Raw genomic sequence first — 13,100 nt, forward strand, 5'->3', positions numbered from 1 at the left:
CGCATGATGAAGTTAAGTCCTTGAGCCTTCTTTCTGGTAGTCCTCCCACGTGGGACAGAGATTTGCCTCACACAATAGCAGAATAGGGATTGCAGCAGAGAGTCTGCAGGCTGTAAATTAACTTCATGGACCAGGTCATACTGTGCTTTGAAGTTGTTGCTTTTTTATTTGTGTGCTTCTCCCGTTTAGTCTTCAAGAAAATAAATCTCTAGGAAGAATTATCATAGTTTAAAAGCCCTAGACAAATAGCAGCTGGTATTGGTTCATGGTCTGCAATTGGTTCCAGACATCCCTGGTTTTGATAAGACTACAAGACAATCCCAGAAATTCCTTGCCTACAGCTTTTGCTAATGCCATTAAATGTAACATTGTGATTACCGATGCTTTTGGAGCTGATTAGCCAGTATCCTGTGTGACTGATAAACACTGTAATTTAATTATTTCTTCAGAATGCCCCCATGTCGTACCCCACTTCCCCTTCTTAGATTTTTTTTTTTATTTTAAAATACATTCATGCAAATGTTTAATGGGGATTTTGAAGAAGGCCTAAGACACACAAGGATTCCTGTTCTCAGCCTGTGTTCAGTGAGGACAGGATGCTCCACTCCAGCACTGCCCAGAACAAAGCTTGCTCTGTTCCTGAGCTATTAAAAGTTGACTTGGCTCTGTACCCACAGAGGTGTCATCTCGAAGGGAAAGACATTACCTGAGCTTGTAGCTTTTGGCTTTGTGAAAAGCTGACAACCATGTTTTCATTCTAGTCAGATGTTAACACAGAGAAAGAGCCCATCTTGCAATCTCCTATTGGAGTTGTCCCATGTGTAAAGTACTGGCAAGCAGAAAAATGCTCTGAACTCTGAAGAGCATCTGAGAGCATGAAGAAAGCAAACAAAAAAAAAAAAAAAAAAAAAAAAAAAAAAAAAAAAGAAAGAAATTATCAAATAAACCCAGGGAAAAGAAAGATTATTCTTTCTGGAGTGCAGAGGATGAGTGTTTCAAATGTTTGTGATGAGAGATTAGACAAGGCATCCTCGTTATGAGTATGTCTCTGTCCATTTTCACTACACTTCTGAGAATTGATCTCATTATAAGCTTTTGTAAATTCTCTCTTTTGGTTTTAACAGTCATTCTTTGGAAGAGTTTTCAAGTGTACTGTGAATTACAATTTTGCATTCATACCTGTACAAAATGGTTCATTGTCTTCTATTTCTTCATTCTTACTTCCAAAAGTAACTGATGCAACAATTTGTGAGCACATGTGTAAGGAAGCTGGACTGGGTGGGGTCTCTATAGCACAAACCTTAGCACCATGTTGTTAACAGGGCCTATTTTGCCCTTCTTTGCTTACTTCTTAATTCTTGAAAGTAAAGTGGCAAAATACTTGTTTAATTCTTGAAATATTTGGCAGCATTATAAGGAAACTGAACTGATTTTGCTTCTAAAGGGCATGGTCCACATGAGGTTTTTATATTTGTCAGCTTGTTTCCTGAGCCGCAAAGGTGCTTGTCCCAGTCTTGGCTAATCTCAGTGTGAGGTGATAATATCCTGTGCACGTGGGGACAGGCAGGTGTGCCAGAAAAAGGTATGAAGCCAATGCTCGTTAGAGAAAATGTGACAAACTTTCTCCACAGCCCTAAACCACCCGTTGAACAGGGCAGCCTGTAGTGATTGGAGCTGACATTAGAAGCTCAGTGTTGTCAGGGGCTGAACAGTTGTCAGTACCTGATCTCAGTGTTCCTTGACCTAATGGACATGCCTTTTCTGCCTTCTTGTTTATCAGGGTGCTTGCTGCCTTTTTTATTTGTACTACCTGTAGGTAGTACTGTGTGATGTACATTAATTGTACAATCTGCGGGGCAAATTTTTGCTGCAAGTACTGGTATGTAAATTGGGGAAATGAAAAGCAAAATTCGACTTTGGTGCAGTGCATAAGAATATGTGTTTAAATAAGTGTTTGTGTTTTAAATGAGTGTGAATATATTTGTTTACATGAGTGTGTATTTACACGAATACTTAAAGTCTGTTATCTAAACCTTGATTCAGAGCTTTCAGTCTAGTAAATATTTGAGTCTTCACTTTCTAATTTTACATTGAAACTGGGTTAAAGTGTTACATCTTAATGTACCTGTGCTAGACATATTTTAAGAATTGCATACATTCCTTCTTTTGGTACAGTGGTTTGGATTGGGTCTATATGGCTGCTTTTTGCAGCTTGCAGTATTGTCTGCTGTTTACAGTTAGAGGAACCATAGGATGGTAGTAAAGAATGAAGAGAACCTACCACTGTAGATACTTTGTTTTTCACAATGTGTTAGAGTAGCTGTTTTCTAGTTTGCTTTCAGCCAGCCAGCCAGCCAGCTACACAATCTAAGCTAAAAAAAACCCCAAAAGTAATTTCCAAAAAGAAGGGAGTGGTGGGAGGGGAGAAAGAAAGAAAAAAAAAAAAAAAAAAAAAAAAGTAAAAAAGTAAGCTTTTGTGAACCCCACAGGGTTGTGTTTTTATATAACTGTTTTTGTGGCTATCAAACTACCCGAAGTTCATGGTATGTTCATCTTGTCAGTATGTGTTTAAGACCACCAGCTTTGTTTTATTTCAAGTCATCTTTTGGGTTGATGTAACACAATATGACTGAATGCGTTTTGGCAGGGAATAACTAATCTAATCCATATACTACCAGATGAAAGCAATTTACTCTGGGTTTGGGGAAGCGCTCGAATTTTCAGTGCAGCCCACAAAGGCATTTTTCCCCCATTTAATTGTCCCTTTTTATATCCAAACAGATCCAGCAATGGGAACAAAACCTGGAAAAATTTAACATGGACCTTTTCCGAATGCGATGTTACCTATCCAGTTTGCAAGGTGGGGAGCTCCCAAACCCAAAGAGCCTTTTGGCTGCTGCCAGTCGTCCTTCAAAATTGGCACTGGGGAGGCTCGGCATTTTCTCTGTCTCATCCTTCCATGCACTGGTAAGTCCAAATGCACTTCCATAGGTGTGTTGCACAAAAACACCATGTGCTCAAATGTGGAATTGTGCTGGGATAATCCATGGCTGCACCCACATGAATTGCTCAGGCAGCCCTGTACCCTTCTCACCCTCTTTGCTTGCTCCTTGACTGCAAATACATTATTTTTTTCTTCTATAAGATATGGCCATGGCTTTTTTTTTTTTTTTTGCCCCAGAGGACTCCAGACTAGGAGTCCCTCCTAAAAAGGAAGTATTCTTAGAACAGGCTAGAACTAGAGACAATTCAGAATTAAATGTCACTTTTTTTAAGAACTATGGCTGTGTTTCTAAAGAAGAATGAGTGAGATCCTCAGCTGTAACCTGTTGCCACCCCATCAGCTTCAAGGGAAGTACAGCAGTAGCAGGTTTACCTCTGCTCTTCAACCTTGGCAGGGCTGCAAGGCTGATCTTGGCTGAGAGGGCTGGACCACATTTGCTGCATATGAAGTCTGAAGAGTAGTACTGAAAGACCCATCAGGGAATGTGTTCCTCTCCACCACTGTTTTTATCTGTGTGGTTCGTGCCATTCCTTGTTAATGGAGAGTCTGTCTTCCTCTAGAAATTTCATATCTGAATGAGAGGTTATCATTCTTCTTCAGAGCCTTTTAATTAGCTTTTGTTTTTTGGTTTTTTTTTAGCTTTTGTTTTTTGTTTGAGCAATATTTTCTCAGATTCTCCCTTCCTATAGCTTCTAATTTTGCCTTGACAAAAAAATTATGCTGCCATGCCGCTGGAATACTGAAACAAGCATCGCTGCTGAAAGTTTAAAATATTGTCCTTGCACTTTGGCATGTGACACTGAGATGAACTGAAGTAACGCCCATTTGATGCCTCAGGTTGAAATAACTGTCAATATTTTGCTGTTATGAAAGTGATACAAGAGGGTCTGTCTCTGTGTTTAAATAGATCTGCTCCAGGGATGAAGCTGCTCTCAGGAAACGTACCCTGTCTCTGTCCCAAAGGGTTCGAAATAAGAAAGGTTTATTTTCTTCTCTAAAAGGACTGGACACATTGGCAAGAAAAGGAAAAGAAAAGCGACCTTCCATAACTCAGGTAGCTCTTACTTGCTGGGGATGGCATAGAATGGCTTGTTTCTCCTGGAATTCATCCTGCAAGGTGCTGTTGGTGCACAGGGTGGAAGACATTTGTCCATCAAACCTACATCCAAGGTTTCAGTAGGTTTGGCAAACTTGCAATGGGATCATCACCTGTGAAGACTGTATGTCTAATTTGGTTTTTTTTTTTTTTTGTGATAAATAAGATTGGTGAATGACAGGTTTTGACCCAGTAATTTAATTATTGTCAGGCTGGAATTTGTAACAAAACTTCTTTTCTGGCACATTGCAAACTGCTTGGACATAGGGTTTCTTTCCAGATAGCCTCTCTGCCCAGTCCTTAGTACAGTGTGTGCTTGTTTGTGACTGGGACTCTGAAGCACTGTTGCAATTCAGTATAGTGACATAGGTGATTCTTCAAGGGAAAAAGAGACTGTGCAAAGACAGACATCTTTGGCATGGCCTCTTAAAGCAACACACACTGCCTGGAAGTACATTTTAGCCACCAGAAGAAGACTGCTGTCATGCAGAGAGTCAGTTCTCAGTACAGACAGCTGATTAATAATGCCAAACCAGTTTACTGAAGACTTGGCAAAGGTTTGGTGTGCAGGGTCAGGCTGACTCTAGGGAGAGGGACTATGCTGATGTGTGCCCCCACTGAAGGGCTGCACTACTGGTGAAACCACAGCATCTTTTTCTCTTTCTGGACTTAATGGCCCATGCTTACATTTAGTGCAAGCTCCATACTTCAGGAGTCTGTGTTTTCTCAATAAAAGTTCAGTTATATGCTCAACAAAAGTTTGCTGCCTTTTCTCTGAAAAAAAGGTAAATAAGAGCAGAGACGCTTCTTAACAGAGAGGCTGAAGTTACAGAGGTGCATTCTCACTCTGAACACTACTGTTTTCACTAGCCTCTACCATGTCTGCTGTTGCTCCTGCAAAGCAGTATTTTGTGCATTGTTCATTAGGTAACTTTGTTCCTGGCCCTTGATTTTATTGGTCACAAAATCTCTGATCAGCACTTGAAAATTGGCTGTTCTTGCATGTGTGGTAGTCTGTTGCGGAATATTTAAACAAGCCTATCTGTACATGTCCTGCTATAGACACAGAGCTGATCCAACAGATTTCATGTTGCAAAATAAGACATCAGGAATTTCTGGTCTAGTGGTTTGTATTTTTAATAGGTAAATATCTGTGTATTAAACTGGCATTAAACTTGTGCCTGTTACACATTTTAGCGTATTGGTTGAGGTGTGTTAACATGGCAAAATTGATTAATAAAACTCAAGTCTGTCTTACAATAGAAGGAACTAGAGAAGAAATTTTCCCTAGGTCATCCTTTTCACATAACTTCCCCTGTGTTCTCCAGCAGCAGAGTCTGGTCTGGGAGTCCTGCACCTCTATTTCTTCATTAATATGAGCACTGAGGGAAGGAATGTTATACCCTTTAGCTCTGCTTCCAGCAGAGCTGATACCTTGCACTGTTTTTAACTGGGTAATACGTCTTCTCATATGCTTTATAGCCCATGAAGGGGATTCTGTGGGCTCAGGGACAGGGAATATTATAGCTCTGGCAAGGAGAGGAGGCTCCTGCTGCCCTCCCAGTGCTTTTCTGAGCAAAGAGAAGGGAGGCCTATCGCAGGCAGAGGTGCCCCCAGTGGGTGTTTACACTTCTTATTCCAAACCTTGCAACCAGCTGGCCCAAAAAGGTTTTCATTTTCATAGACAAGCTGGAGTTCTTGATCTTTTTTTCTTTTTGTAATTAAACATCCTGCAATATAAGTAAGGAAATTTAAATGCTGAGTGTTGCCCATAAAAGTGAGGAATTTTTATGGGCATGGCTTGAAAACTGACCCACGAATCTAGAAGATGGCTGAATAGAGAGCCACATCCTTGCTCAGACTTGTGTATATGCACATAATTCTGTATCAAAATCAAAATAGGCCTGAGGATAACTTTCTTGCCTCTTTCAGCCAACCAGTTAAGCAGAGAAGTGGAGATTCCTTCTCTGCTCATTGTGTTGAGGTATTTCTGTTGAACAATAGATTTTAAAAAGTCTTGCTTTCTTGGATTTAAGTTGATTTGACTGTAGCTGGTATGTTTTAATCTACAGTGCCCTAGCTTCAAAATCAGATGGTATGTTATTGAAGATCATTGTGTCAGGGAAGCTTTTAATTTTATCCTGTTTATTTTTATGGCATTAATAAAAATGTTCAGAGTTTCTGTGCTGGGAAGCTTTCGTAAACATTAATGAAGTGGCTCAGTCTTCTACAAATCAGTTAATAAAAATGCACTATAGCAGATGGGGGATGTCTAGGCTCACATTATCCTGAGTTTCTTAAATGCTTATCTGCTTTCTTATGTCTAAATGGTGAACTGTTTTGACAAATCATAAGCAGTAAAATATTTTGATTATATCTGTGGGTGAGACAAGGAAGTTCAGAACTGGTACCTTTTAGGCAGAAACTGGATTTTGTATGAAATCTAGAGAGTTTGTTGTCTTGGATTATCTGAAAGGCTTTTGCTAATACCAGAACCCCCCAAAAGCTCTGCTGTAAGTCTGATATTGTCCTAATTTGTTGACTGCAGAAGGAGCTAAAAAATGGTTTTTAAATTTGCAGTTTAGGAGGGCAATGTTATTACTTGCAGATCTCAATGTCATATATAAAGCGTACAGGTCTATCCTTGTGTTTGCACCAGCCTTATCACTGAAATATTTGTATCCATAGCCATTTACTTTATTAAAAATAATAATCTTAGCACCTTTGTGAGATACCAGTAGTTAAATTTCCAAAGCATGTGGACAATGCACATCTGAGGTCCTGCCTTCATCACTTCCAAAGCAGACACAGTAGTCAGCTACTTTCATTGCTTAATAGTGTGGGGTTTGGTTTAACTATGCCTTTAAAGCTGAGCTAAAAGTTTCAATCGATAGCGCCAAGAAAACTGGTTAGAAAAGATGAAAAACTGTAGGGTAGGAGGTTTAAGAAACCAGCAACAATGATTTGAAATAGTCCCTTCAAGTCATGATGAGATTTGTAGCTCTCCCTAACAGTATCCTGAAGGGTGAAATTTATAATCCCAGTATAGTGTATGGTTTGAAGGTAAATGACTTTAATCTTATTACTAAATAGTAGATAGGAAAAAACAAGAACATGTTTTATACGTATTTGAATCTGAGTGTGCATGTAGCTTAAAAGAGAAAATCTGCTTAAATTTTCTCTATATAGAGACACTTGTATTTATTACTTCTAGTCAGAATAAAGCAATAAAAGGTACAAGAGATCCCTGGGGCTTAGCAGGTTGATATATATTCCTTAATTTAATTTTTTTGTTGTTTTTTCAATGGATTTACCCAAAACAGGTCAGAAGCAAAGGTGTTTATTTGTTTAACCTACTTACTTATCTGTGATGTTTTCAATAGGTTTTTGATTCAGCAGGAGGACATGGGTTTGCTGGCATGCAGAATTCAGCCAACTCTGCTGAGGTATGATATGCCTGTTCTCATTCTGTATCATCATGTTTTTGAATTCCTGAGTGCATTTCTCTAAGGTAATGGCAGGGCTGATTCAGAGACCCTAAATAGGTCTCTGAATAAATACAATAAAATGTGTTTATTGTTAGATGACAGGATTATAACTGTGCTAATGAAATCACTTCAACATAAGTTTCCTAGCATTCATGGTAAGCTTTAAAAAACCAAACCAAACCAAACCAAACCCCTAGAAGCTTCTTCACACACTAATGCGTACAGTCTGTACACTGTGAGAGGGACTTGGGGCCGAGCTTGTTTGAAAGCATCTTTCACAGTATGACAAATCATAGGATGGTTTGGACTGGAAGAGACCTTTATAGAACATCTAGTCCAACCCCCTGCAATAAACATGAAAATCTTCAACTAGATCAGGCTGCTCAGAATCCTGTCCAATTTGACCTTAATGGTTTCCAGGGATGAAACCCAGGGTATATTTTTCCCCTTTGTCTGCTTCAACAGAACCTTTTTATTTTGCGTTTTAAGGCAATAAAATCTATATAAAGTCTGTGGACCATCCCATCAGAGAAGTAAGATTTAATATAAAGCTGGAGATTGCCCAAGTAAAGAAGGATGGAGCATCCCTCAGCTGCATTACCCAGTAAATAGCTGTGATTGATCTCTGATACCCAGGAGGGGGAGATCTGCTGCTTTTGCCTGCCTGGCCTCAGTCATGGTCCTTTTCCATTCCTTCAGCCTCCCTGGGGCACAGTGTTGCCATCCCCCAGTCTGGAAGGACATCTCCCACTGGCAGCAGCTATCCTGTAATCCTGTAACACTGTTTTGCCTTCTGAAAGTATCTTCACATTTTGTCTGATTTTTGAAAAAACTGATTAAAATACCGGAATTCCCTTTATTACTTGGCCACTTGCCTGTTATTTCCTGGAGTGGGAAAGTATTTAAACCAAATCTCTCCTCTGTTTTCAAAATAAATTGTAATTATGAGGTTGAAATCAACTCCTGTAGAGAACACTTAAAAAATTCCTCCAGAATGTACCATTGTGTGTGGTGTGAGATGGCATCCATCTCCCATCTCAGAGACAATAAGCACAATTCATTCCTGTTCAAACATACTGAAAAGTGGAAAAGTTTGCCACATGAGAAGTGACCAGATTTTTTGGGCACAGCCCCTGAAGGTTTCTGCTGAAGGGCTGTGACACCAGTCCCTTGGTTGGATGCTAACCCCCTCGGGGCTGGGAGGTTGATGCAGCTGCCTTATACAACAGGGTCTGCTGTGGTTCTCCCATCTTCTGGTCTAACAGGAGCATTTACTTCTCCTGAACCCTTCTGAGGAGACAGAGAAATGTTTTGAAGGTACTAGGGAGCAGGCAGAATGAAATGCTCTCTCTTTGGTAATGTGTTAGTAAAGGGACAAGGTCTGTCTTCTTGTCCCAGCTCTACATAAAGCAGCCTTCTCCAAATTCAGGCAGGGGCTCACAGTCCTGTTCCCCAGGTAGAGGGGTAATGTGGCTGCAGGTTTTGGGCCAGGATTTAAAAATTTAGCAGGGCTGTCTTTCAAGACTAGAAAAACACACACAGTTTAGGTGCTGAGCAGACCTCTGGAGCTAGAAAAACATTTTTTTCCTTATTATTTCAACCCTATTTCTGAAACCTTTTTTCAATGGGCATTAAATACAGCGTGGGCATTTTTAAGATCCTGACATTTTGGTGAATCATACAACAACTCAGAAATGATTCATCATAACTTTGAAAACCATTACTCTGGCATCAGCCTGGTTTCACTGATTTAAAATTAAAAAAAACCCAAAAACAACATCAAAACTTTTATAAAATGCTGCCTGCCTATGACAAATAGTGAAGTCTGCCAGGGAAGCTGTATTTTCCCTGAAAAGGATGATAAAACTAGAGGCAAATAGTGGGAGGAAATCATGAAGTAACCTATTGGTCCTGCAGCAGCCCTGTGGCACAACATGTGACAGTCTGCAAGTCCTGGCGCCTCTTTCTGGAAAATTGGATGGGTTGTTATAACTTCATGTGGCAATGAATGAATGAACTATTGTGGAATTGGTCACTGCAGGCATAACAGGAAAAAAAACCAAACCTTTTCATGTCAGATTTTCTGAGACGGAAAATGTGGATGAAGCAACGGTTCCTTGACTGCAGTTAAGGAACATAGTCATGTTTAATAACAGAGGGAAGTTTATCTCAAATTGTATGCTTGAGCATCAGTGTACATGGCAAGGAAAGGATGTAGCTCACAGTGGCTGCAAAGCTTTCTGTCCTGTTATAAAAGCTTACATCAAAAGGTGGCCTTGAACCTATTTCTCATCACCTTAATCCTCTGTGTTATGAGGTTATGGTTGGTTTTTTTTTTTCATCTCTGGCAATAGTGAGATTTATTCCAGTTGCGCAGATTTGGAGTGCTAGTGTTGCAGGGCAATAAACCATTGCAGTAGTTGCAAACCTCCCTTGCTGAGGCAGGCGTAGCATTGGTTTTCCCTGGAGAAAGCCACCAGGGAAATTCAGCCCGATTCATGTGTGCTAATCTCTCACAGCCTCCCTGCCTTGTCCCCTTTCTCCTTTCTGTTATTTACACTGTGGAGGTAGGTCAGGCTTCATTCTCAGGCAGTTGATTTAGTGCTGAGAGGACTAGAGTTCCACAGGAATTATCTTCAACATCACCAGCATTACGAGCAGGCTGTACTTACAGCCGCCAAGGTCAAACTTCTCCTGGTGTGGATTTCAACACTGTGTTAATTGCAGTAGCAGAACACGGTTCCTGTTATGTATAAATTGATGGATTTCAGTAGCATTTCCATCACCTGTGTTAATTGAAATTTCATCTTCAACTAGTTAAAAGGGATGGTTGAGCAAGACAGACAAATTAATGAAAAGACTTAGTTCATTAATATTATTTCACCAAGCCACTATTATTCTGGCTTCACATTATTACTATGCCACAATCTGAATTTCTGCATTGTTTGGTAATTACCTGGGTAGGATTGCTTGCTTCACTATTTTTACAGCCACAGTTGTTATTTGGAAAAAGAAAAGAATATTGGTCTCTCTGTTGCTACTGACAGATTGTTGTCAATAACTTTGCTGCCTGCAGCAATGAAAAGAGGCTCTGTGCAGCTTTTACAGCAGCTTTTAATTGTGGTGCACCCCTGGGCTTGTGTCCCAGTGGACAGGGGGCAGAATTATGTTATCAAGGGTCTTTATGTAGGCAACAAATCCCCCCAGAACAACAAACAAACAAAAAATACTAACAAAAAGAATGAAGGAGGTAGGGATGCCTGAAAACAGCTCAGGATATCTTAAGATACACCTTGGGTGGAAGTCTTGCCACTCTATTGAGTTATTGTCCATTTCCAGTGGCTGCATGGGGAATCAAGGGACCCCATCTGCATAAACTTAAATGCCTGGATATAGGTAATTAAGTGATGTGCTGAATAGGCTGATCCAGATAATATGTGGAACTGCAAATTCTGAACAGATCTTGGTGTTTGTCTTCTCCTTGTTTGGCTTTCTTTGAAACATGCAGCCTGAAGTGCAATACAGGAGAAAGTGTGAAAATGATGGGTGAGAAAGTGACAGGGAATTTATTTAGGACTGATGTTATTTGATCAAGCAAAGTGGTGTTGGAAAGAGGGAGAATGTGGAGCAAAACGGTAAACAGGCGAATACCCTCTGCTGCCAATGAAACACGATGTTCTCAAGCTGTAAATAAAATAGGATCACTTTATTCCTACTTTAGGCCTTTATTTTGTTATGGCTAGCCTTACTCCACAGTGCTCTCTGCTGGAATTTTGTTGTCATCTTCTGTCAAAATTACACTAATTCAACTTATTTATTTATTTATTTATCTATAGAGTTGTTTACATATATTGGTTAGGTAAAATTGTAGTTGTCAGTTCTTAAAAATTTATTTCCACTGTGATATAAAACCAGGTAGATACATATTTCCACAATCAGTTAAATCAATGATTAGTATGAGATAAAGGCATGAAACTCCATCATGGGAAAGCACTGCAAGTTCAATCTGAGCTCTAGAAAATCAGGTCTTCAATAGTGAATGAGAGCAGGTAACAGAACTCTGCCTGGATTGCCATGGGGAAAATACACGGCACTGCTTTTTAATCATAGCCACTGCAAACTGCTGATGTAATTGAAATGTTTTGGTTTGGTTTGGTTTTTTGTTTTGTTTTTTAACATTCATATATGTTGTACTTTTCTCTCATTTCCAGCAGCAAGTCGATGACTTTTTGAATGTCTACTGCTCAGTGCCAGAAAGCATCCAGAAGGAGAATGCTTGGGAAACACAGACATATGTTCATTTCTGTGATGGCCAAGCTGTGGCACTGACACTCAAGCCAGAGCACAGGGTGGAGGATGTTTTGTCTTTGGCGTGCAAGGTATTTATTTTTCATGCTCAGTTGCTCCTTGTAAATATCTGTGGACTTGAGAAGGAACATAGTATATCAGTGGATGCATGAATAGGGAAAACTGTGGTAAGATTATAATTTTATATATAACAATACAGTAATGAGATAATATATAATACTAATAATACATAATGAGACATCAGCAGGGAGATGCTTAAGGCACATTGCTCTATTATCTTAGTTGTGGTTTTTATATGCTGTAGCTAAGGCAGCAGGGTTGTGGAAAGGTTTTCAAGAGCAGCGTTGCTGGAGACAGCACACAGGGGGTACTTCAAGAGCAGTGGCAGTGTGCCAGGTAGTCAGCCCTGGGCAGTCTCAGCACGTGTCCACTCTGTGTTGTCCTTGCAGCAAACCCAGTTGTTCTGTGCAAATTAATGACAGAGGAGCAACAGGGACTGGTTGAGTCAGAGCTAGGAGATTAAGACTTTTAAGATTGCTGTGACAAAGGCTATCATATAGCTTTGCTTCTGAAATGACCTTTATAAGCTTTTAATGAAATACAAGCTCTGTTTGTGAATTTCAAAGAGTGAGTGCACTTGTCAAAGTCAGTGCTGGCAAATTGAGAGGGATTGCTGTAGACCACGGAACAGAAAACTGAGTCACAAGTTGAAAGTAAAATAGAAATACCAGTTTTAGCTACAGACAAAACGCCAGCACCTCTGGAACATTGTAATATACCTAACATTTCTGACTCCATATGTGTCAGTGCTTGAACTCTATAACTTCACTATTCAAGACACTTAAATGATGCTAAACAGCTTTTTGGAAAAAATTACTCTTTACCCCCAAGTTCTGTTTTCTGGCCAACTGGTAAATATATTTTATTTACTTCACAAGGGGAAAAACAGGAAAAAAAAAAGGAGTCCTGTGCTGGACAAGATGCAGCTGTAGCTTTTGGCATAGGTTATGGTGAATTTCCATGTGAACTCATTGAACTGGCTTGAAGTTAATGAAGTTTGAGTCTTTACTGGAGGAAAGGGCCCCATGTAATGGCTCTTTTCACGTGCTAATATTGAGTGGGGGGGAAAAAAAAAAAGAAAAACTTTTAACAATCCAGAGTAAACTATAGTTTTTAAAATCAAAATAAGTGCTCTCTGATTCAG

At 39.8% G+C, this 13,100-nt stretch overlaps 1 protein-coding gene across 11 annotated transcripts in view; it reads left to right on the forward strand.

Annotated features, from left to right (window-relative positions):
• TIAM2 (TIAM Rac1 associated GEF 2) overlaps nucleotides 1-13,100 on the forward strand; it is a 166,911-nt gene that overhangs the window by 98,792 nt on the left and 55,019 nt on the right. For 10 of the 11 annotated variants that reach the window (XM_038131913.1, XM_038131907.1, XM_038131906.1 and 7 more), the window contains 4 exons: nucleotides 2,782-2,967; nucleotides 3,912-4,058; nucleotides 7,484-7,546; nucleotides 11,800-11,967. In XM_038131913.1, the coding sequence (XP_037987841.1) occupies nucleotides 2,782-2,967; nucleotides 3,912-4,058; nucleotides 7,484-7,546; nucleotides 11,800-11,967 (564 nt within the window). The remainder of the gene's footprint in view (nucleotides 1-2,781; nucleotides 2,968-3,911; nucleotides 4,059-7,483; nucleotides 7,547-11,799; nucleotides 11,968-13,100) is intronic. The other variant, XM_038131917.1, reaches the window with a different exon arrangement.

The sequence above is a fragment of the Motacilla alba genome, chromosome 3, assembly GCF_015832195.1.
Source record: "Motacilla alba alba isolate MOTALB_02 chromosome 3, Motacilla_alba_V1.0_pri, whole genome shotgun sequence".
NCBI lineage: Eukaryota > Metazoa > Chordata > Aves > Passeriformes > Motacillidae > Motacilla > Motacilla alba.